Source organism: Lissotriton vulgaris, chromosome 9 (assembly GCF_964263255.1).
Source record: "Lissotriton vulgaris chromosome 9, aLisVul1.2, whole genome shotgun sequence".
Lineage (NCBI taxonomy): Eukaryota > Metazoa > Chordata > Amphibia > Caudata > Salamandridae > Lissotriton > Lissotriton vulgaris.
In genome coordinates, this window is record NC_141697.1 from 1,164,140,425 (window position 1) to 1,164,161,999 (window position 21,575).

The 21,575-nt window shown below is 42.1% G+C and overlaps 1 protein-coding gene across 1 annotated transcript in view; it reads left to right on the forward strand.

Annotated features, from left to right (window-relative positions):
- The window catches only part of ITPR1 (inositol 1,4,5-trisphosphate receptor type 1), a 1,666,678-nt gene that overhangs the window by 657,945 nt on the left and 987,158 nt on the right, over window positions 1–21,575 (forward strand). Inside the window, exon 14 of the mRNA XM_086939209.1 lies at window positions 1,584–1,725. Coding sequence (XP_086795335.1) covers window positions 1,584–1,725 — 142 coding nt within the window. The remainder of the gene's footprint in view (window positions 1–1,583; window positions 1,726–21,575) is intronic.

The window sequence follows — 21,575 nt, forward strand, 5'->3', positions numbered from 1 at the left end:
AAACTCCACTCATGAAAATTTCCAAGCGGAATCTCCTGTGTTCAAAGGTTGCAAAACACTACAATGCTATGAAGGCTGGGCTCAAGTAGGCTCACTCATCCTTCTCCATCCTTGCGCTGCTTTATAAACTTTTTACCTGCTAATGCATTTCAAATGTTCCACCTCTTCAAGAAGCTCAAGCCTGCATCTCAAGGGCAGAGTCACAACCGTGGTACAGCCTCTGGTTCTGTCATACATGGCGCTATCTTACAATCTGCTGCATACCTGGCCAAGGGAGTGAAAATCATTCTGCACCACACTTCTTAAGCAATCTTCACTGGCCAGAATTAATTTAAAACTTTATTGCTGCACGCATGTAGCAACTTGCCTAAGTCTCTCATCCAGTCTAAGAAGCACACTTCACAAGCACAACTTCTTGAATTCCTATTACAAAAAACAAATCTAAAACCTTCATACTTAGTCTTGACGAGGATCCAGAACGTGGAACTGCCTCACTAAAACAGATGCCGTTGAAACATCTAGCTGTTTTAAGACGCTAAAAACTCTACCTGAAACCATAAAATGGGTAGTTTTTTTTTAGTACCTTTTTATCAATACTGTTCCTTTGTATTTTAGCGGGTTCTTTGTAGTCTGTTTTATTTGAAGCACTCAGCTGCCCATGTAGACCTGTGGGTAAGCCCACGTTCTATAAATGTGTTGCCCTCTAACTTTTTGCGTTACCACATAAACCACTAAGCGCTTAGACATCACCATCCTTCAGTCACTGTAGAAGCAGAACCATCCGAGAACTAAGGCTATCCCACTCTTCAGCTAACTTGACAGTCTGATTAAAATGGTAAATGTCACTTTTTGGACACATTGCTATAGTGTAAAAGAATGTGCCCTTCAAGGTGTATTAAGCGCAATTCAATCAGAATCTCCTGCGCCTTCTGTATACGACAGATAATTCAGTTTTTTATTCGGCATCAAACTATTTTTTTTAAGAGAACATGAGCTGTACACTCAAATCCTTTCTATCAAACGTATGCAAGATGAATGAATGAAGCAGCATTTATAGAACGCATGGCTACCTGTGGGCATCCCAACCCTGGAGAGTAACTGAAGCTTCCAAGAATCATTTAGGGAAGAGCCATGTTTTCAGCAACTGTTCACTGGTACAAATATTTCTTGTTGGAGATCACACTGACAAGGAAAGTAAGATTTAATTTATCTAAACAAGAATGGAAGCTAGCCTTGTAAAGCAAAGCGTTGCAATTCTCCAAGGAGAATATTTTCACGTTTGGAGGTTGGTCCAGCATTGAATACTCATTATGAACTGAGGGAGGAGATATCTTCATAAGAATTAAATGCTTCTCATTTGGTGTACCGTTTACTCCACTAACTTTTACTTTTACGGAGTTAGACTTAAATCCTCAAAGATGGTTTGAGCTATACAATTTTCGGTCTGCTTGAAATGATTCCTTTAAATGTGGCCATCATAACTACTAGCCGCCTTTCCTATTGCTTCTTCCTATCAGCCAAGATGTTGTAGAGCTTGCGTGAGGACCAAAGGTGGATATTTCATGTTTCTCTTTCTTCTCTAGGGCTGTTACGAAGTTGCTGGAGGAACTGGTTTACTTTGTGGCAGCTGGAACAATTTCTGCTCAAGACGTGCTGGAAGTTGTTGTCAACAAACCAAACCGAGAGCGACAGAAGCTGATGAGGGAACAAAATATCCTCAAGCAGGTAAGGGCTTTGCACATTATTGAAAGGAGCAGTGCATTGTGCAACTGTTTCCTGGCCTGAACTGTAGTCTGACATCTTAATTTTTTTTAAAACCATGTACCTACTACGTTAAAACTGGTAGATGTGACTACTTGATGTTTTTACTCTACCTCAGTCATGAAGTTATCCAGGCTCATTAGTTAGTCCTTATGGATCATTGTTTATTGCAGCACTTCCTAGTTAGGGTGCCAGCCCGCCTTTGATCGAAGTCGACGGCAGCTTCCAGCTTATCAGAATAATAGAGTGCTGGCCCTTAACAAGGAGACCCACGCAGACACATTCATTTGTGCATATCGACTATCAGATTGACCACGACTTTACACCGCGGACAGAGCTTGCACACAGCTCTCACGGAACACCAGGGGAACTTAGGATCCTTTTCCCCCCAGTCTTCGAATTACATTTTTTTGTCCTAAAGAAGTTCATTGTATATGAACGAAACTCGTTGGCTGGTATCTTTTATTGTTGGAAATTCATGAAAAATAAAGGATCTACTTGGACAATATAATGAGACTTGAATGACTTAATGAAATAGTTCACCACTCCAACCTTTTTGGTTCACATTATTGAAATGAGCAGTGCATTGTGCAACTATGTTTCCTGACCTGAACTGTAGTCTGACATCTTAATTTTGTAAGAACAATGTACCTAACACGTTAAAACTGGTAGATGTTACTACTTGAGATGTTTTTACTCTACCTCAGTCATGAAGTTATCCAATGTGGAGAAGCAAAACGTACATGTTTTTACCATTTAACTTGGTGTACCTTGTTAGGTTTTCCATTAAGTGATCCTGGCTCCTTTGGCTTCTTCTTTAACGCCTTTCTTCATATTTTCTTTGTCTGGATGACTAGCCACCAATCTTCAGTGCACATTTTGAATGGTCCTTGGAATGTTTTTTACAAAATTACTTAATCCTTTTTTATTGATAAATATTCTGCCTTTAACTCTAGTATAATTAACGTAAAGATTTTTTTGTGGTTTTTAAAATACATTTTAGGGCACATTTCCATTTTATGTACCTTTATTTTTAAAGCAACAGCAGGAACTCCTATCGTGCCAGTACTTGTTAATTCTTTTTTTTTAAATTTAGTTTAAGTCTCCCTCAGCATGCCAGAGCAGTCTATCAACCTGTTTTCTTTATATTTTCATTAAAAAATATCCAAAAGTTGGATTTTCTTTTTGAAAATGCAAAACAAAACGCTCCCCTTGCCATGGGAGTTATCACCATAATGAGGGAAATATTTTCACTGGCCGCCACTGTAAAGGTTTTCCTAGTAGCGACGGTCAGTAAAACTGACCTCCAATTCAGCCCATCTAAATTAGGTAGGTGAAATTAGAGGCCCTTAGTCTATAGGACCGTCTGAGGGGTTTAATCATGACTGTGTATTCTCTACCACGATTAAACCAAATGTCTAACCACATATAAACCCAGCAGGTGGACCACAGTCTTGGTGGTATGGGTATTACTTCGCCATAGAGCATCCATGCAGCCAAGACCGGTCCACCTGTCAAGGCGGTGGGTAGGAAGGTTTCTCAGTTCGATTAGACTCACTTTTAATAAATATATTACTAAACCATGTTATTGTAGTACACTGTCATTTACAGACTGCACATTTCCATTGAAATGGTCGCAAACTTTTCCACTGACAAGTTTTACAGATAAAACGATATAAATACTGATTTGCTATAGCGAGTGGGCAAGTAGATTTGTCAAAACTGGGCTCTGAATCCTCCATATTGCCTATGCAAGTTTCTGCCAGTATCTTTCTTGGAGTAATCGGATCACTCCTTGATCCTAAAAGGAAAATATGTGATTCCACTAAAATAAAAAATCTAACCAGGAGTAAAATATCCTCCCTGACTTAGTTTAGCAATTTTTTTAAAAATCTATGCTGATATTGATATTAGAAAACAAGTTTGCTAGCTATGGTGTGAAAGAAGATTAGAAAGAGTGTATTGTGAACAGTTTAGATGATTGTTACCACAGTTGGAAATAAAGAGCTTTTTGAAAGTCATTTTATGGTGTGTACTTGTGGATTTGAGATAAATATGGTAGATTTGCTTCAGGACACCTGAAATTAAGGAGATTGTGTGCCTTGAAATCATGTTACTATTCTTAGATAGAAGACACATGAGATTCAAGCACAAAAATAAACTAGGGAGTAGGTTGATGAATTTTAGTTTAATGAGGTTAGTGTTTGAGAGGATTAAAATGCTACACATTCTCTATTTGACTTGGTCAGAAGCATTTGATCCACTTATTCAAATAGTTTAGGTCCTGATCAGAATTTTCCACCTTTCTCATAAAATTACATTTAAAGTAGATTTTCCTAGCAAAAATGTAAGCTAGATTTTTAATCCTTGCTAAAGTCTCCAATCTAGTGCTAAAAACGCAGTCACACAGATATATTGTCCTGTTTTAAGCAGTTTGACCTTAATTGGCAAATGCAAAACATCTTCTGATAGACTTCTACCCGCATATATTCCACACCTTAGAATATTCCCCAGGTGTCAAACTGGTGCTGGAAAATCGTAACCAGTACCTCAGTGCTCCAGTAGGTGGTGTTGACCGGTTCTGCGTGAGAAGGGAAGTCAGTGTTTATATAAGGGCAGCCCTGGCACAGTGACATCAGTCCCTTTAGTTCCATGAGAACAGTGCATATCCAGAGAGCTGCCTCAGTAACGTTTTCACCACCGTTTTTTGTGACACTTAGACAACTTTTGTTTTTCTTCTGAGCCATTGCACAGAGTGTGCTAGGGGCATGCCCAAATCTACGGGGTTTAAGCCTCGTGGGTAATGTCACCGCTAGATGTCTGATCCCCACTTTGTCTGCCTCTGGTTAAGGTCCACTGGGTTCTCTGGGGACGTCTAATCTTCGTTGATTGACATGTCCTTCAACAGCTCCCTCCTATTAGGCGATCAAACTGATGGGGCACTCCAGTGCTTTGGTGAGAGCAAGGTTATTGCCGGAAACCTTGGCCTTTCCCTCTTGACCCGTGTGCAGTAGTCCTTTTGCTCCTGACGTGTAAGGGATGATTTTAGCCGTCTGCAGTACTAGCCATTTCTGGTACAGCAGCCTCCCCAAATCTTTCAAGGATGGGGCCGTAAAGCCCATAAAGGACAGCGGAGTCAGTCCAATCGTGCTGTTCAGTCCCAACCCCCTGCAGCTGCCTCAGCCTCAAAACCTCTTTAGTGTTTCCTGTACCCAGCAGACATTCCATTGGCAGCAGAATCTGGCACCAAGTGCCCCAATGGTCTTCAATAACATCTGACAAGTGGGTGCTTTACATCATCCAGCAGGAATACGCCCTACCATTTTTGGAATCTCCTCCCACCATCCGAAGAATTGCAGACTGAAGACAATCTGTTTACTTAATCAGGAAGTGCATACTCTTTTGGGCAAAGGAGCCATTGAGAGGGTCTCTGCACCAGAGATTTGGTATGGTTGTTCCTATTTATTCCTGGTGCTGAAGGATGGAGTTGTCTGCTCTATATTAAAGCTGCGCTCTATCAACTACTTCCTGAGAAAAAAATTCTTGCTGCTCATGTTGGCTCCGGTCATGTATGCCCAAGATCCTGGATGGTGGTGCTGGAACTTCAAGATGCGCATTTCCACATCCCCCTCTTGTCGGCCAACAGGCGCTAACTGCAATTCGTGTTGGGCCAGTTTGCTGTGCTCCCCTTTGGCCTCACCAGTGCCCCTCAGGTGTTCACAAAAGAGATGGTAGTGGTTGCAGTTCCCATCTTCCCCTACCTTGATGACTGGCGGCTGAAGGCAAGCTCACCACAGGCAGTAGGCGCCTACCCCCTGCATTTGCTGGTGTTCACAATCCTCTTGCTGAAGTCACACCTGAGTCCTACTCAGGCTCTTCTTTTTAATACGATACATTCTGGACAGTGCAGTTCTGCACTTATCCTAAAAAGCGGCAAGTCCAGCAAATTCGGACTAGGATTCCGATGCTTCGGCCTCTATCCTGGAATTCTATGCAATAGTTTAAAGACTATATTAAAAGCGCCCTTCTTTGTATGAGCGGAGTATACCTTGCAATTGTGATTGCAATACCATATGACTTAATTAAGTTGTGGCTCATGCATCATTGTTCCTGTTCCATACTTGCCAAGTGTAAAACAACATAAAGAAATTACAGAATGTTTCATATCCATGTTGCAAGAACAGTACTCTGTTTTCTAGATCTTTCCTAGATCTTTCCTATGACCAGAAATTCTCCAGCTCAGATCAATTCTTTTTGAAAGATGGAGAATTATATTCTTTAATCACTTATCTGGAACCTAGGACACATATGGAAAAGTCTTGTCTCCTCCTAAATACTATATACATAATAAATGGGTGACTATTTCTTATATCAAAATACTCACTCTGTATCCCACGATCACATAGCCATTCACAAAAGACTTCAGAAAACTCAATGACCTAGAATTCTCCATTTCAACAATGTCCAATCCGAAGGCAATACCTTTACATGCCAACATAATTGCTCATAAGTCTTTTGAAGATGACGTTTTGTCCTGCAGCATTAGACAGTGTCATTACATCACTTCCCCCATAGAGAAACCCTAAAACACATTAGTGAGCAAAGTCCAAAAATCTAAGACTACTCATGCCTTATAGCCTTAATCATTGACCTAGTATTGTCTTTAGATCTAGGTTTGTCTGTGAATCCGTTAACATGCTGGTCCAGTGCAACAAGCTCAGCTCCATATAGTGCCTGATGGATTAAACTCCTGTCACTGCTTTTAATTAAGCATGGGCGCAATTTGCGAATTCGCGATTTGTGGATTTGCGAATTCGCGATCCGCAAAATTCACGAATTTGCTGATTTTTTTTAATTTTTATTTTTGAGTGTTCGCGGAGCGCTTTGTGTGTTCGCGGGCCGATTTGCGTGTTTGCGGGGCGCTTTGTGTGTTCGCAGGTTTTTTTTGTGCGAGACCGCAATGCGCCCTCTGGTTCATCACTGCCACCCTCCCGTTTTTTGTGCCCTTCTGCCCTCTGTACCACTCGTTTTTGTGCTCTTCTGCCCTTTGCCCAACTCGTTTTTGTGGTCTTCTGCCCTCTGCCCCCTGCCCCACTTGTTTTTGTGCCATTCTGCCCTCTGCCCCACTCGTTTTTGTGCCATTCTGCCCTTCTGCCCCACTTGTTTTTGTGCCATTCTGCCCTCTGCCCCACTCGTTGTTGTGCCCTTTCTGCCCTCTGCCCCACTCGTTGTTGTGCCCTTCTGCCCTCTGCCACCCTCGTTTTTGTGCCCTTCTGCCCCCTGCCCCACTCGTTGTTGTGCCCTTCTACCCTCTGCCCCACTTGTTGTTGTGCCCTTCTGCCCTCTGCCCCACTCGTTGTTGTGCCCTTCTGCCCTCTGCCCCACTCGTTGTTGTGCCCTTCTGCCCTCTGCCCCACTCGTTGTTGTGCCCTTCTGCCCTCTGCCCCACTCGTTGTTGTGCCCTTCTGCCCCACTCGTTTTTGTGCCATTCTGCCCTCTGCCCCACTTGTTGTGCCCTTCTGCCCTCTGCCCCAGTCGTTGTTGTGCCCTTCTGCCCCACTCGTTTTTGTGCCATTCTGCTCTCTGCCCCACTCGTTGTTGTGCCCTTCTACCCTCTGCCCCACTCGTTGTTGTGCCCTTCTACCCTCTGCCCCTCTCGGTGTTGTGCCCTTGTGCCCCACTCGTTGTTGTGCCCTTCTGCCCTCTGCCCCACTCGTTGTTGTTCCCTTCTGCCCCACGCCCCACTTGTTGTTGTGCCCTTCTGCCCTCTGCTCACTCCTTGCCTTTTATTTTAGAATGGCGCCGGCAAGCTGCCAGCGCCATTCTAAAATGGTTACTAAGTTAGCTTCATCAGGAAGCACTAATAGATCAAATAAAGCAGGTGCTAGAGTTGGAGCTCAAATTCAGTTAAACTCGAGCACCTGCTTCATTTTATCTATTAGTGCTTCCTGTTGAAGCTAACTTAGTAACTATTTTAAAATGGCGCTAGCAGCTTGCCGGCGCCATTCTAAAATAGTTAAAAACACTGAGCTTGAACTTTTGCCCCCCTGGATCCGTTCCGCTCGCGGATTTGCGAATTTTCAGCAAATTCGCGGATCGCGAATTTGCCGAAAATCCATGAGCGGAACGGATGTTGCGCCCAGTCTTACTTTCAATAGGGAAACCGATCGCCCTTCCACCCCACCACCAACTGCAGATCAAACCTTTTCAGGGCATTTATGGTCCTTAAGGGGACCTTCTACATTTGCTGTGTGCCTGTCCCTTTCTATATTACAAGAGAACACAAGACCTCGATATTTAGAAAAATATAGTTTAAAAACCAAGTAGATTTCGTAGGGCGAATTAGTCTTGTTTTTCCACATTATTAAGCAGTTTTTCTTACAATAGGAGTGAAGGACTTGCAATTTGTGTTGCAACCATATTAGTGTAATCCACTAAAACGAAATAGTCTGCATACATGAGACAATGTGTATGGGTTTCTCCTATTTTTGGGGAAAAAGAATTGGTGTTACATGATGCTTAAATAAAGACTAAAGAGCAAAGGGTTAAAAAGCACTCCTGTTTTGGTCCAATATTGACCGCTTTATCAAAAAATGTTTTACCCATCTAAATCAACATGAACCCAGGTGAAATGTTGAATCGTACACTGAAGGTCTTTTAGGATCTTCCATCTGAATAATTTTTCCCTCAGAATTCCATGGTTGTACCAGTCAAACACTGCCCGGGAGTCAAAACAGCAGTTAAGTTTGCCTACCCTAATAGTTGCCTACCTAGCAGCGTCGCAGAGTACAAAGCGATGGTTAATTGTAGTATACTTTGATGTGAAACCTCCCAGTTCTTCTGGAATATCCCGGACCCAAGGCCCATGACTCAAGAACAGGGGTTGAGCTTACATTTTAGATGATACATCCAGCAAAGCAATTAGCTTTTAATTGGCTGGATCACTACAGGATCCTTTTTTTTTAAGGCTCTTTTACTGCCCATTGCCAAGAGGCTGGGATAAACCTAGTACATGAGACTCCTCTAAAGAAAGGGCTAAGGACACCTGCAAGACGAAAGCAGATTAGATTTATATACTGCTGCAGTAAGTCCATTGGCTTCGTTAGCACATGGAGATTTCTGATTGCATATTATCTCCAATATTATTCCAGACTCCTGTAATTGTGTTAACTGGCTATACTCCGTTTGAGGGACACAACAGTCCATCATGTCTGTGACATTAGGCTTTTTATTTAGTTCAGGTATGAAAGCAGCCCATTGAGATTCTGAGCCTTGACCTTTAAGACTTGAGGCAGACTGTGAGTACACAGTTTACCAAGGGCCAGAAATGTTTACATTTTGCACAATGACATCCTGTATTTTTTCTAGTTTCCATCGTAAAAGCTTTTGTTTATAGTAACATTGCTTGATAAACTTTTTTTGCACATACAATTCTTACATATGATTATCATAAGAAAATATTCTACACTTTAACCAGTTTAAGTCCTTTTGGCATCAGATCAGCTTATCCCTTCACTCTGACCAACCATTCTTTTGTGACTAAAGTCCTTTTTAAAGAGCATAAAAAGGTGATTATTCAACCAGGTATATTCAGTACCATTACCCCAAGTGTCTGTAGGGTACCTCACAACATTGATTTTTGTTAGTTCATGCAGTTTGTCATCTGTAATGGAAACCCTTAATCTATGTTTATAGATGGGTGGTAGATCTACTTTGATCCCGAATGGGATTACATTTTTCCTTAAACACCATTTTAATTTATGGGTAACTCACCCCTAAATACTTTAACATTTTCAACTAACTCAAAATTGTACTATGGAATAAAGTAGGGGCTTGATTTCTTCTGGCTAAACGAAGCAGCAAGAGGGCTATTGCTACAAAAAATGACCCTTTAAATTGAAATTATGCTTGAGCAAGTGATGTAAATTGACTCTACTAGATGTCTTACCAGTGAAACACAAGTTTGGAATTTTGTAGTTAAACAGTTGGTCGGGTAAATAGTAATCAGATTTTCAAAGACCTGTTTAAACTGAAATCTCCACTTACCACGGACAATGCAGGCGAGAAATGACAACCTAGATTAAATAATTCATTCCAGTTGTACCAGCACATCTTCAAGAAGGATGCAGTTCAGAGGAATGTATACATTTCAATAGATTAGTAAGTAATTGTCTTTGTTGGTTGGCTAACTCAATAGAGCAGGGCAACAACTAGCTACATGAAGTCTCCTATAGGCAACCATTTTTGGTATGGACAACTGAAGCTAGTGTCAGCTTGGCTCCGGAGGCCTGCCCTGTGACAGTACGGTTGACATTTCTAGCAATAACAATCCCACCACAAAAGGGCTCTCCCACAACCAAGTCTTTTTGTTATTGTTACGATTATTTATTAAGCGCACATATCGCCCTGAAGGGATGGATGGAGGACGTGGCCATGGTATAAAAGGAGGTTAAAACAGCCATGTTTTCAGTTCCTTTTTAAACCATCTGTAATGGTCCGGAGGTGTGTTGGAAGCTCATTCCATTGTTGATGGGCTAGATGAGAGGATCTTCCTCCATTTCAAGCGGTTTGCACCCTAAAGGGGGTCAAAAGGTGTTTTCCTCCTGACCTGAGATTCTTTTTAGGTACATACCAGTTGAGTTTCTTAACTGGTCAGTTGTCCCATATCCATAAAGGGATGTGGAACATTAAGGTTGAATGCTTGTCTAGAATGGGTGATTTATAAAGTAAATTATACCCATGAATGTTCCAGGACAGAATCTTACTTGCTGTGCGCGACATAAACCTAGTTTTGAGAAGTCTTCTACTGCCCAAATCACTCAAATGTTTAGTGTTAAACTTTAGATGTTGCCAATACTCAAAACATTTTTAGCTTTGCTTCATCATTGGTAAATGTTAATAACCAATTTGAGGAACCGCCCCTATTTTACTGGTGTTTGTTTCAGCTTCTGGGCCAGTTGTTAAATACATGGGGTAACTCTATTTGGGTAGCAGGCCGCTCCCCATGATTTTTTAAGAGGCGCAAACATTTGGTTTTATAGCGTCCCCAGGTCCTGCTCAAAGCTCTATACCATGCTCAATCAGATCTGGCTGACTCTCCATTGCATTGACTTGTACTAATGTAGGATACAATTGAACCTCCGTCACCTGACCCCTTTTGTCATGGTAAAACCCACTAGACCCAAATCACCTGAGTTAATATCTGTTAGAGCTGGGGTGAGTTTACACAATGCCATACGTTTGCATCGATTCAAGGGACGTAGTTTGGACTTTCTCTTCCTTGCCTTTGAAGGCTTGGAAAAAGCTTTTGAAATCACACCCCTAAAACCTTCTACTTCAAAATTTGGGTTTTTGGTTCACTTTCTAATTTGTTTTGGGCCTTGTTTGGTCTTTCTTTGCTGGCTACGATGTGGTTTGCTTTTCACACAGGTGGCCTCATTTGGCTGCACTTTTGGAATGTGATGAATAGTACCTCTTAACCTTAAATAATACCTTGCCTGTGTTATGAGGATTACTTATTATTTTATAGTCTTGCCACCCAAATTGAGGATCCGATGTATGAATCAGCCCACAAGCCTAATTACTTAAGTCTTCATGTCCTGGTGGTTGGGACTTTTTCTTCTACTCCTTCTCAAACATTTGTGTAGACTATACCTAGAGACAACCCTGTTCCAGCCTGAACTGCCATTTCCTCCCTGAACTGGAAAACAAGCAACCCAGAACTAGTTTTGCCCTTATGGGCTCATCAACCGGGTACCTGAAGGACGTGAACTTTGGTTTCAGTCTGAGATTAGTTCAAGCATTCCATCCATCACTTTTTGTGTACTTAAGTATATAGCCCTAAGTGGGACAGGTATGCCCAGACGTGCGTCCTGTGCACACTATCTCACTGGAACCAAGTTATACCTGGCTGAAGAGCCCTAAATAAGACAAAACCAGTCCTAGATTACTTGTCAGTGGGGACATGGCCTGGGCTGTTACAATTGCAGTAGGTTCATGACCGGCTGGGCACAAACTGAGGTGGCATAGTAAGCAAAATGATGGACTGGCATGTGGCCCGAGTAATTACCAAATGGCTGAGATTAGTTCAAGCCTTCCAAAGGTCAAGTTTCTTTCATTACTTTTTATGGCGAGCAACTATTCTGTGAAAAGGCAAACTTCTACTTGAAGCATATAAAGAATAGCAGAGGTATGGCATCTGAACCTGACTTTGCCTATGAAGCACTTTCATCACCATTGAACAGTTCCGGGGCTCTTCCAGAGTCGAGCAGACCCTGTAGCTGGTCCAGACACCTCGGGAAATGTACTGCTCCTTTTGAGGCAGAGGTGAATCAAAAGGTTACAATTGCCTACAACTGCAGCAGATCTAGACCACTTCATCCTTTGCTGGAGCAGCCAGCAATACAAAGCTAAACCACTTGCGGAACCAGTGTTGGTTAATATTTTTAATTAACAGTGTACCAACAAGATGGTTAAATAGTTGAAGTAGGCTGCTGGTATACATTTATACCACAAATCAATAAATGAAAGAAAGCCTTGTCTCACATAAAATATTGATTTTATAGAATTTTGTCTCATTAAATATTAGCAACCGTATTTTTATACAAACAAGTTAACAGTGAGTGATAACTTAAAAACAGAGCAGTTGAAGTGAGTGAGAAATAAAGCAGTGATATCCTCAGATTAGATGCAGGGTGCCTAAAGATACAAATGTCTACAGTAGAGGCACACTCCACTCAATGAAAACTCAAAGTTCATCTTTAAGAGTCGTGTACACTGACTCAGTTTGACAATCTATTTACTGGTCCTCTAGGATGAGGAAAACATTCAGAGCACTCTATGTATAAATGTGTTCTTGCACTTTCACATTAAATAACCCTTAGACCAATCAGTAGTTGAACATTCAGACTGCTTTCACCTCCATTGGCTTCATGGAGCAACTTTACCCAAGTATCATGCAAACTAAGGGACCTGAAGGTTTTTAGTAATTTTGTGTGTTCTCCCGATATACAACCTATTTGTTCTATTGAGCAACTTTATCCATGGACAATTTGCTGGGGTTCTTAATGGGTAAGAGTAATTTGGAAACATTTACATATATTGATGTATGTGCATAAACTGAAACTGAGAAATCACATGGGAGGAAACCAAATCATGGAAAACTGATTTTAATGAAAACTAATTGTAAGGAAATACTAATAAACCAAAAATTAAAGTAACATTTTAAAGGAAAGATAGTTTTAAGGAAACATCCAAAGTCCCTTACTTGTGTGAGGATCAGGCGAAAAGTTTTTTTGGGTTCAGTGATAAGTGATGTTTAGGGGTATGTTTAGGGAGAAACTAGGGTTTTTGTACATTTATTTGGATTCAGGGATGGGTGGTGAGAATTTTTGGGGATGGATGGAGTTGAGAGGTTTTTAAGACTCAACGGATAAGTAGAGTTTAGGAGTGGTGAATATTTTTAGGGGTCAGGGATGGGTCAAGTCTAGTGTTGGGTTTTTAGGACTCACTGATGAGCAGAGTTTACGGCTGGTAGGTGTTTATAAGGTGCAGTAATGGATAAAGAATTGGGGAGATGTAGGGTTCTAGTGTTTGGAAATAGGTGGAGTATGGGTGGTGCGGTGTTCTAAGGGTTCAGGGATAGGCGGCATTTACATGTGACAGGGTTTATAAGATTGAAGAATAGGGAAGTTTAGGTGTGGTGAGACGTCTTAGAGGTCAGATGGTATTTAGGGGTCATGAGGATTTTTTAGGGTTCAGGGATGAGGAGTTTAGGAGTGGTTTGGGATTTAAAGGTATTAGGGATGGATGGGATTGAGGCAATCAAAGGGGTTTAAGGTTCAGAAGTAGGTGGAGTTGAGGTGTAGTGAGAGGTTAAGTTTAGGAGCAGAAAGGTCTTTAAGGGTTCAGGGATGGATTAAGTTTAGTGTTCATGGGTGGCAAGGGTTTTTTTAGGTTCAGGGATCTGTGGAGTGTAGGGATCAGGTATGGGCATAGTTTATGCATGGGGAGAAATGTTATGGGGGCAGAGATTGAGGAGGATTAGGAGTGGTGAGGGTTCAGCAAATGAAAGCCATCCCAAGTAATTGTTTGACAGTGTAAAATATATACATTTGAATTGAATTAATGTCCATTGACGTAAAGTATTGAAATACCTTCAACAAAATTGTTTAGGAAAGTATGAGGTACAACCATTTTCTTTACACCACAAAAATTATGCGAAAGTCAATTTTGATAAGACATGCTAAGAATTTTGCCTATGAAATGATTAATTCCATTCATCCTGAAAATTTCCATGAAACTGCTTAGATTAAATGGTTTCACCGTAATGTTCCGTTAAATTGTTTTTCTATGAAATTACCTAAACAGTTTTCACACCTAGCAACCACTTTTATTTTAAATCATTCTATGCTTTTTATGAATCCATGGTAATTTGTCATCATATCATTAGATCTGGTCTTCCCTGCATATATTTGACCTCATGGTCCTTCTTTCAGTATATTCGTTCATAATTTGTCTCTGGCATGGTTACTGAATTGAAAACCATTTTCTCAGTCATTGTGTGAATATTTTGTGAACCAAGGCATACTGTTTGTTATCAACCTTGGTCAAATGTATCTACGCTGGAATAGTAGATGGGACACTGTAATGTATCTGTATCTACAGGCAAGCCTCAATTTTCACTGAGATCAGTTTGTCAATGTGGTTTCTAATTTCTTCCTTATTGCCTTACTTTAGGCTAATCAATAGTGTTACTAATAATTATATCCTACAATCCATTCCTGTTTGGGGCTTTTCTGATTCCCTAAGCCACGTTATACACAATCATTCAGTTTTTGTACTGGATAGTGCCACTTGACTCCCATTTTTGTGTGACCAACCGCCCAGCGTACTAGACTTATGTTGTGGTATGCAATACCCTCCAATTGTTCCACTGAAGTTGATAACGTTAAACCACTTTTGACTTCTGGATTGCACATGTAGTACCCGATGTGGTAAGGTTTTGCATTTTTTTACTTCAAAATTGGGCTGAATTCTTAATCACTCTGTAATTATTTTAGCTCTGCCTCTAACAACTAATTGGACTGAATTCTTACTCCCAGACAAAGGCAGGTATTCTCCCAGTGCTCCATTTCTTGCTCAGCAAACAGTCACCTTTGGGTCTCCTAATCCAGGGACTCTTATCTGTGTTGATGTTTGTTATTGGATAGTTTTCTACATTTTCTCAATTAAGTTACCTTGAATACACTTTGTCCCCGCCCCTCTGTTTCAGGGAATAGCTTTGCATATCTTTTCCAAGTAAATGCCATTTTTTCACACACTTGGCACACTGGGTTTCACCTTTTAATGTATTATGTTAGTGTCCTCTGCTCTCTCTCCTTTCTTTGTTTACTTTTCATATTCAATTCGGTTGTAGAGGAATAAGGCCTCAAACACATTTGGAGGATTTTTTTAGCATTTAAAAAATGTATTGTCTATGGCCTATTGTTGCTCAATATCTTTGTTACTTTTGAATATATTCTTACGTTCGTACAGTGCTTTTCGCATCCTGATGATGACCAATAAATCGCTGCATGGTTAAAACGTTATCCATGGATTCACTCACTTAAACTGAGTGTTCATTGATCACAAAATTAATTTGCAATAGACTTTTATAACTTTGCCCACTCTGTCTAACCTCGGAGTCTATTGATCATTCCCTTTAGGGTTGTTCTTTAAGCAGTCACCATCACCTTGCTTAGTAAATTGTTTTTGTACGAACAGTGTTACTGTCATGCCCAGGACAGGGACACTAGGACCCTTGGCAGAAGGCAGAGGCCAAAGGACACCGGACACCAGTTCCGGTCTAGGGGAGGGCACAGAAAGGGAGAGGGGCATTCAGAACAGGACCTCGAGGCGAGAGGTCATGGGACACTATCTGCGACCACAACATAATAAAGCGTACCTGATAGCAATGGTGTGTCCTGCGTATTCCTGGGATATGACAACTGGCGACGAAGCGGTGCATTGAGTGCCCAGGAGTGAAGAAAAGGAAGAGCTGCCGACGTCGCGACGAAGTGACTGACATCAATGAGAACAGGAGCTCACCCTGTCTCATGCTGCACAAGTGAAGAACGGTGCAGGAGCCCACCCAGACTATTGCGGGAAGAAAAAGAAGCGTCTGACATCGCGGACGGTAAGAGCCGAGTCTGAGTGATGCGAGAACAAGCGCGAGTAGAATAAACAAGAGCACGAAGTATCGCGAGAAGAGGCGGCCATCGCAGAGCCAGGCGCGAGGACCAATCAGAAAGAAGAAAAGTATAGTGGCCATTTTGTGAGGTCAGGCAAGGATCTGATTGGTCGCGAAGTCTCGCGACACTAGCGCTCGAAATCAACATTTCTCTGTGGGTCAAACTTGTCTGTTACAGACTTTTTTAGTCTGTCATAGGTGGCAGTTTCTTCCTTTGGTAGTGTCACTAGTAGGTCTTCAAGTAAAAAAGAAGAAAGGGAGGTCTCCTTGTTAATCCAATTAGGGACAAGGAGAATAAGAGTGAAGAACTTAACAAGTCCCAAAAGTTCAACTCTTGAAAAGCCTTTTAGTGTATTGCCCTCATAACTCAAAATGCCGACTACGTAGAAAAGTATACAATATTAAACATATAGTGAAAACAAGAGAATACAAAAAAATTAAACATTGTTTGTTGTATTAAAAAATTGAACAGTTTATTACAAATCAATAAAATCGATGTTAGGTAACATCAGTACAGTGCCATACATTAAAATTTAGTTTTTGTCTTTGTTTAAAAAAATGCCGATACACATATAAAACAAGTAAAGAATCACTAAATTGAGTTGTCAAAGTTGTCAACTTTGACAACTCTGAATTTTGTGATTTTTTTACTTGGCACCATCTCACATAATTCCAAGCACTCTGCCTCCAGGATTGTTTAGGCCTGCCAAAGGAGTGACTTATAGTATACCTATATCTAACCCTAAAATGGACACATACTCCTATATCTAAAGCAAAGGGTGATTACAGCACCTTGCCCCAGCTGTGTTACCAGCCAGTTGTGTCAATTTTGGATGGCCAGGCAGGGGTGGCATAATACATGCTGCAGCCCCTGGAAGGCCTTGGGTGCACTTATGCCCTGGGTACCTATGGTATACTGTACAAGGACTTACAAGAGTGACCCAATACCAATTAGATATGTACCTAAGGTACATGGAGTTCATTTTAACAGAGAGAGCAGGAAGCCTGGGGTCCTGAATAGCAGGATCCCAGGCCAACTAAGTGGAAAACCAGCTAAACACTAGGCAAAAAGTTGGGGGTAACCATAGTCTGATATCCACCTTCCTACAGTGTGGGCATGTGAACACTATCGCATGTTAATCTACGGGAAACGATTCACTATAATAACAGACCACCAACACTGATAACAATATACGGAAATCCAAACGCAAAAATACCACCCAGGATAGAGAGGTGGGGATAAGGCTAATGGACTACTACTTCAAGATGATAAACAAACCAGGGAAGAAGCACAATCCGGCTGACTATGTATCGAGGCACCCCCCTGCCACAAGCATCACAAGCAACAACTATGGCAGAGGAATATCTGAACTTCGCACTGAAACAGAACACACCGGCAACCATAACAATGGAAGAGCTAGAACAGGAGACAAAACCAGACCTCACCATGCAAATGATAATGAAAGTGACAAAGCAACAAAGGTGGAGGCATGTAAACAACAGCAGCTGGGAAGAAGGTCTTTGAAAAGAAGAGCTATTGGCGTTCAAAAAGATCAGTGAAAAACTGTCAAAGCGAGAAGGAATAGTGATGAGGGAGGCACCCGGATAGTAATGCCCTGAACACTGAGAAGGACGGTAGAACTAGCACATGAGTCACATCGAGGGATTGTAGCAACTAAAAAAATGCTGCGAGAAAAAGTATTGGTCCCGGGACTGGACAACATGGTAGAAGAGACTGTGATGCACTGCCACATCTGCCAAATAACAGGGCCCCCATCAAAGCCGGAGCCACTGCAAATGTCTACACTTCCAAATGCAGTGTGGACAGAACTGGCAGCTGATTTCTATGGGCCTCTGGAGACAGAAAATTACCTGCTGGTAATAATAGATGAGTTCTCCAGGTTCCCAATAGTGAGGCAAGTAGCATCGACATCAGCAACCGCAACTCTGTCAGTCCTGGATGACTAATTTGCAGCCTGGGGCTCACCGCAGACACTAAAGACAGATAATGACCCACCATTTTCTGGAGAAGAATTCAAAAAATTAATGAAATACCTCGCAATCCACCATCTAAGAAGAACGCCTCTGTGGCCACAAGCGAACGTAATGGCCAAACTTTTCACGGGAACGATGAAAAAAGCCATAGAGAGGGCAAAGTTAACGCAAATATCTATTGGACAAGCGCTGTGCCAAGTGCTGAGAGACTATCGAAACACTCCTCACAGCTCCACAGGAAGGTGTCCTGCTGAACTGGTGTTGGGACGGTCAAGCAGAACTAGGTTGCCACAAGTGAAAGAAGTGGAGAGGGTGGAACACAAAGAAATAGCTGTAAGAGATAAAGAAGCGAAAACAAAAATTGAAGTAATATGCTGATCGAAGGAGACATGCAACAGATACCAAACTGAAAGAAGGGGACACAGTGGTAGTCCGGCAAAGGCAATCGCGGAAATCGGACAGTGCATTCTCACGGGACCCATTGACGGTGACAGAAGTGAAGGGGCCAACGATAACTGCATCAGCAGGGTAATATCACATCACCCGAAACAGTGCGCATTTCTGGGAACTGAAAACAGGAGAAGACGAGCTGCCAACAAGTGGGCTGAAGGAAGAAAACAAAGAGGAAACAGCCCAAGCGGACATCAGAGAGCAACGCTCAAGAAGAGAATGTAAGAATACCAAAAGACTGATTGAAGAGCTGTAAGGAGGCGGAGGCCTGTGGAGACATTCTCATCATCCACATCTCTCTCTCGCTCTCGCTCTCTCTCGCTCTCTCTCGCTCTCTCTCTCTCTCACTCTCTCACTCTCTCTCACTCTCTCTCACTCTCTCACTCTCTCTCACTCTCTCTCACTCTCTCTCTCACTCTCTCTCACTCTCACTCACTCACTGTCACTCACTCTCACTCACTCTCACTCACTCTCACTCACTCTCACTCACTCTCACTCACTCTCACTCACTCTCACTCACTCTCTCTCACTCTCTCTCACTCACTCTCTCTCACTCTCTCTCACTCTCTCTCTCTCTCTCTCACAATCTCTCACTATCACTCTCTCACTCTCTTACACTCTATCTCTCACTCTCACTCTCTCTCACTCTCTCTCTCTCTCTCTCTCTCTCTCTCTCTCTCTCTCTCTCTCTCTCTCTCTCTCTCACTCTCTCACTCTCTCACTCTCTCACACTCTCACACTCTCTCTCTCTCTCACTCTCTCTCACTCTCTCTCACTCTCTCTCACCCTCTCACCCTCTCTCACCCTCTCACCCTCTCTCACCCTCTCTCACCCTCTCTCACCCTCTCTCACCCTCTCTCACCCTCTCTCACCCTCTCTCACCCTCTCTCACCCTCTCTCACCCTCTCTCACCCTCTCTCACCCTCTCTCTCACCCTCTCTCTCACCCTCTCTCTCACCCTCTCTCACACCCTCTCTCACACCCTCTCTCACACCCTCTCTCACACCCTCTCTCACACCCTCTCTCACACCCTCTCTCACACCCTCTCTCACACCCTCTCTCACACCCTCTCTCACACCCTCTCTCACACCCTCTCTCACACCCTCTCTCACACCCTCTCTCACACCCTCTCTCACACCCTCTCTCACACCCTCTCTCACACCCTCTCTCACACCCTCTCTCACACCCTCTCTCACACCCTCTCTCACACCCTCTCTCACACCCTCTCTCACACCCTCTCTCACACCCTCTCTCTCACCCTCTCTCTCACCCTCTCTCTCACCCTCTCTCTCACTCTCTCTCTCACTCTCTCTCTCACACCCTCTCTCACTCTCTCTCTCACTCTCTCTCTCATTTTAAAATATTGATTTTTCGTAATATCCTCTCCTTTTGAGCTTATGCACTTATCTGATTTGGCCACTTACCTGAATACATTGTTTTTTCTTATGGTTCTTCATACTTGACCTGGATTTTTGACCAAGGTGGATTCAGTCATGGATATGATCCACTACCACTCTTCCAGCATTCTTTCCTCCACCTAATCACATTGGGAAGAGTATTCAGAGACCTAATTTTAGGAATGCGATCTCCTATTATATCGAATGTTCTCAAAAGTTCAGCTTTTTGAGGGCTTTGCGTAGCCAAGAATTAAAGTGTTGTGACCAAATGCACCTTTTTATTTTTGGGACCTCAAACTCATCAAGACCTGCTACATTAAGTTCAATAAAGACTAGAGGGCATTGGTTCCTACTGGGATAGTGCCAATATTTTATGGCTCATGCAGTGACTGATATTTTGCTAGGACTGTGCTTCATGATATTGTTTAACTGGCATTGCGTATACTCCCCTCCTGGAGGTTATTGCTTTCAGACTCCTTGTTAAGATGACGAATCTGTATGAAGTTTCCATGAAATCGTTATTGGTAGATATGTAATGTTCTTGTAGATTCGTCACTGCATTCTCTTCTACCCCTGATGAGACGGAGCCTTATATAATATCCCAAAACAGTACAATGTTATGATGTTGCTTTCGCTGATTATCAGTTCCTATCAGCACGCCTCACTGGGGCACAGAAAAAGAATCAAACACTGTCAGTTTGCAAGTTGGTACCTTTTGTAGGCTGGCGATGTCATGATGGGCAGATATGGCAGGATGGTACCACCTGGCAGACCTTGAGTGCTACCTTTAGGGAACGTGAAGAATCTTAAAATAAAGAAAACCTCTAGAACCAGAAACCCGAACATGTGTAATACCCTTTAATGCAGGATCTAATCTCTTACAAAACCTATTATGTTAGAACTGGAGAATAGTAAACTTTAGCAGTGTGAATTGGACTATACCATACTTTTCCTATAAAAACCTTAGGGATCATCCAATTCACACCCAACCAAGTTGTATGGCAGGAAACAATTTCAAAAATGCTAGGACTTCCTCCCATTACAGGACACTATCCATGTGGCACCTGCTTAGTTTGCTCTCCAACAGCAACTACAAAAGTACCACAGCTCACACCTAATTTCATATGGACTTTGAAGAGACCCACAAATTGTAATACATCACACGCTATCTACATGATCACTTGCCCTTGTGGTGTAAGGTACATTTGCATGACATGTAGAAAAATAAAGATACACATTTGTGAACACAGAAGCAACATAAGGTGCAACAGAACAACAACAAATTAGCAACCATTTCATCACCGCAAAACACTCGGCTGAGGATGTGAGGTGGGTGATTTTGGAAACCCTAGATTATGTAGACACATGCTGAAAGAAATTTACTACAAAAAACAGCTTTGGAGCTACCGTCTAGACATAGCACACAAAGGACAAAAGGACAATGTTCCTTGGGCATTAGTAATTTGAAATGTGCGCCCACCTAGATTACATACTTCCCCGGGAATTTATAAATGAATAGACAACAAGAGACTCGAACAATGTATCTCTCTCCAAAGAAAACAATAAGAAAATATTAAGAATACATTACATATATTGCAATTAGTGACACCTACCTTCAACCACCATTTAATTTATCACGCTTTAAGATCGAAACGTTTCGTTACACCTGTAGTACCGAATGATTAAACGGAGGTACAATCATAAGAACTTTAAAATAGTACATGAGTTAGTAGCTAATACTG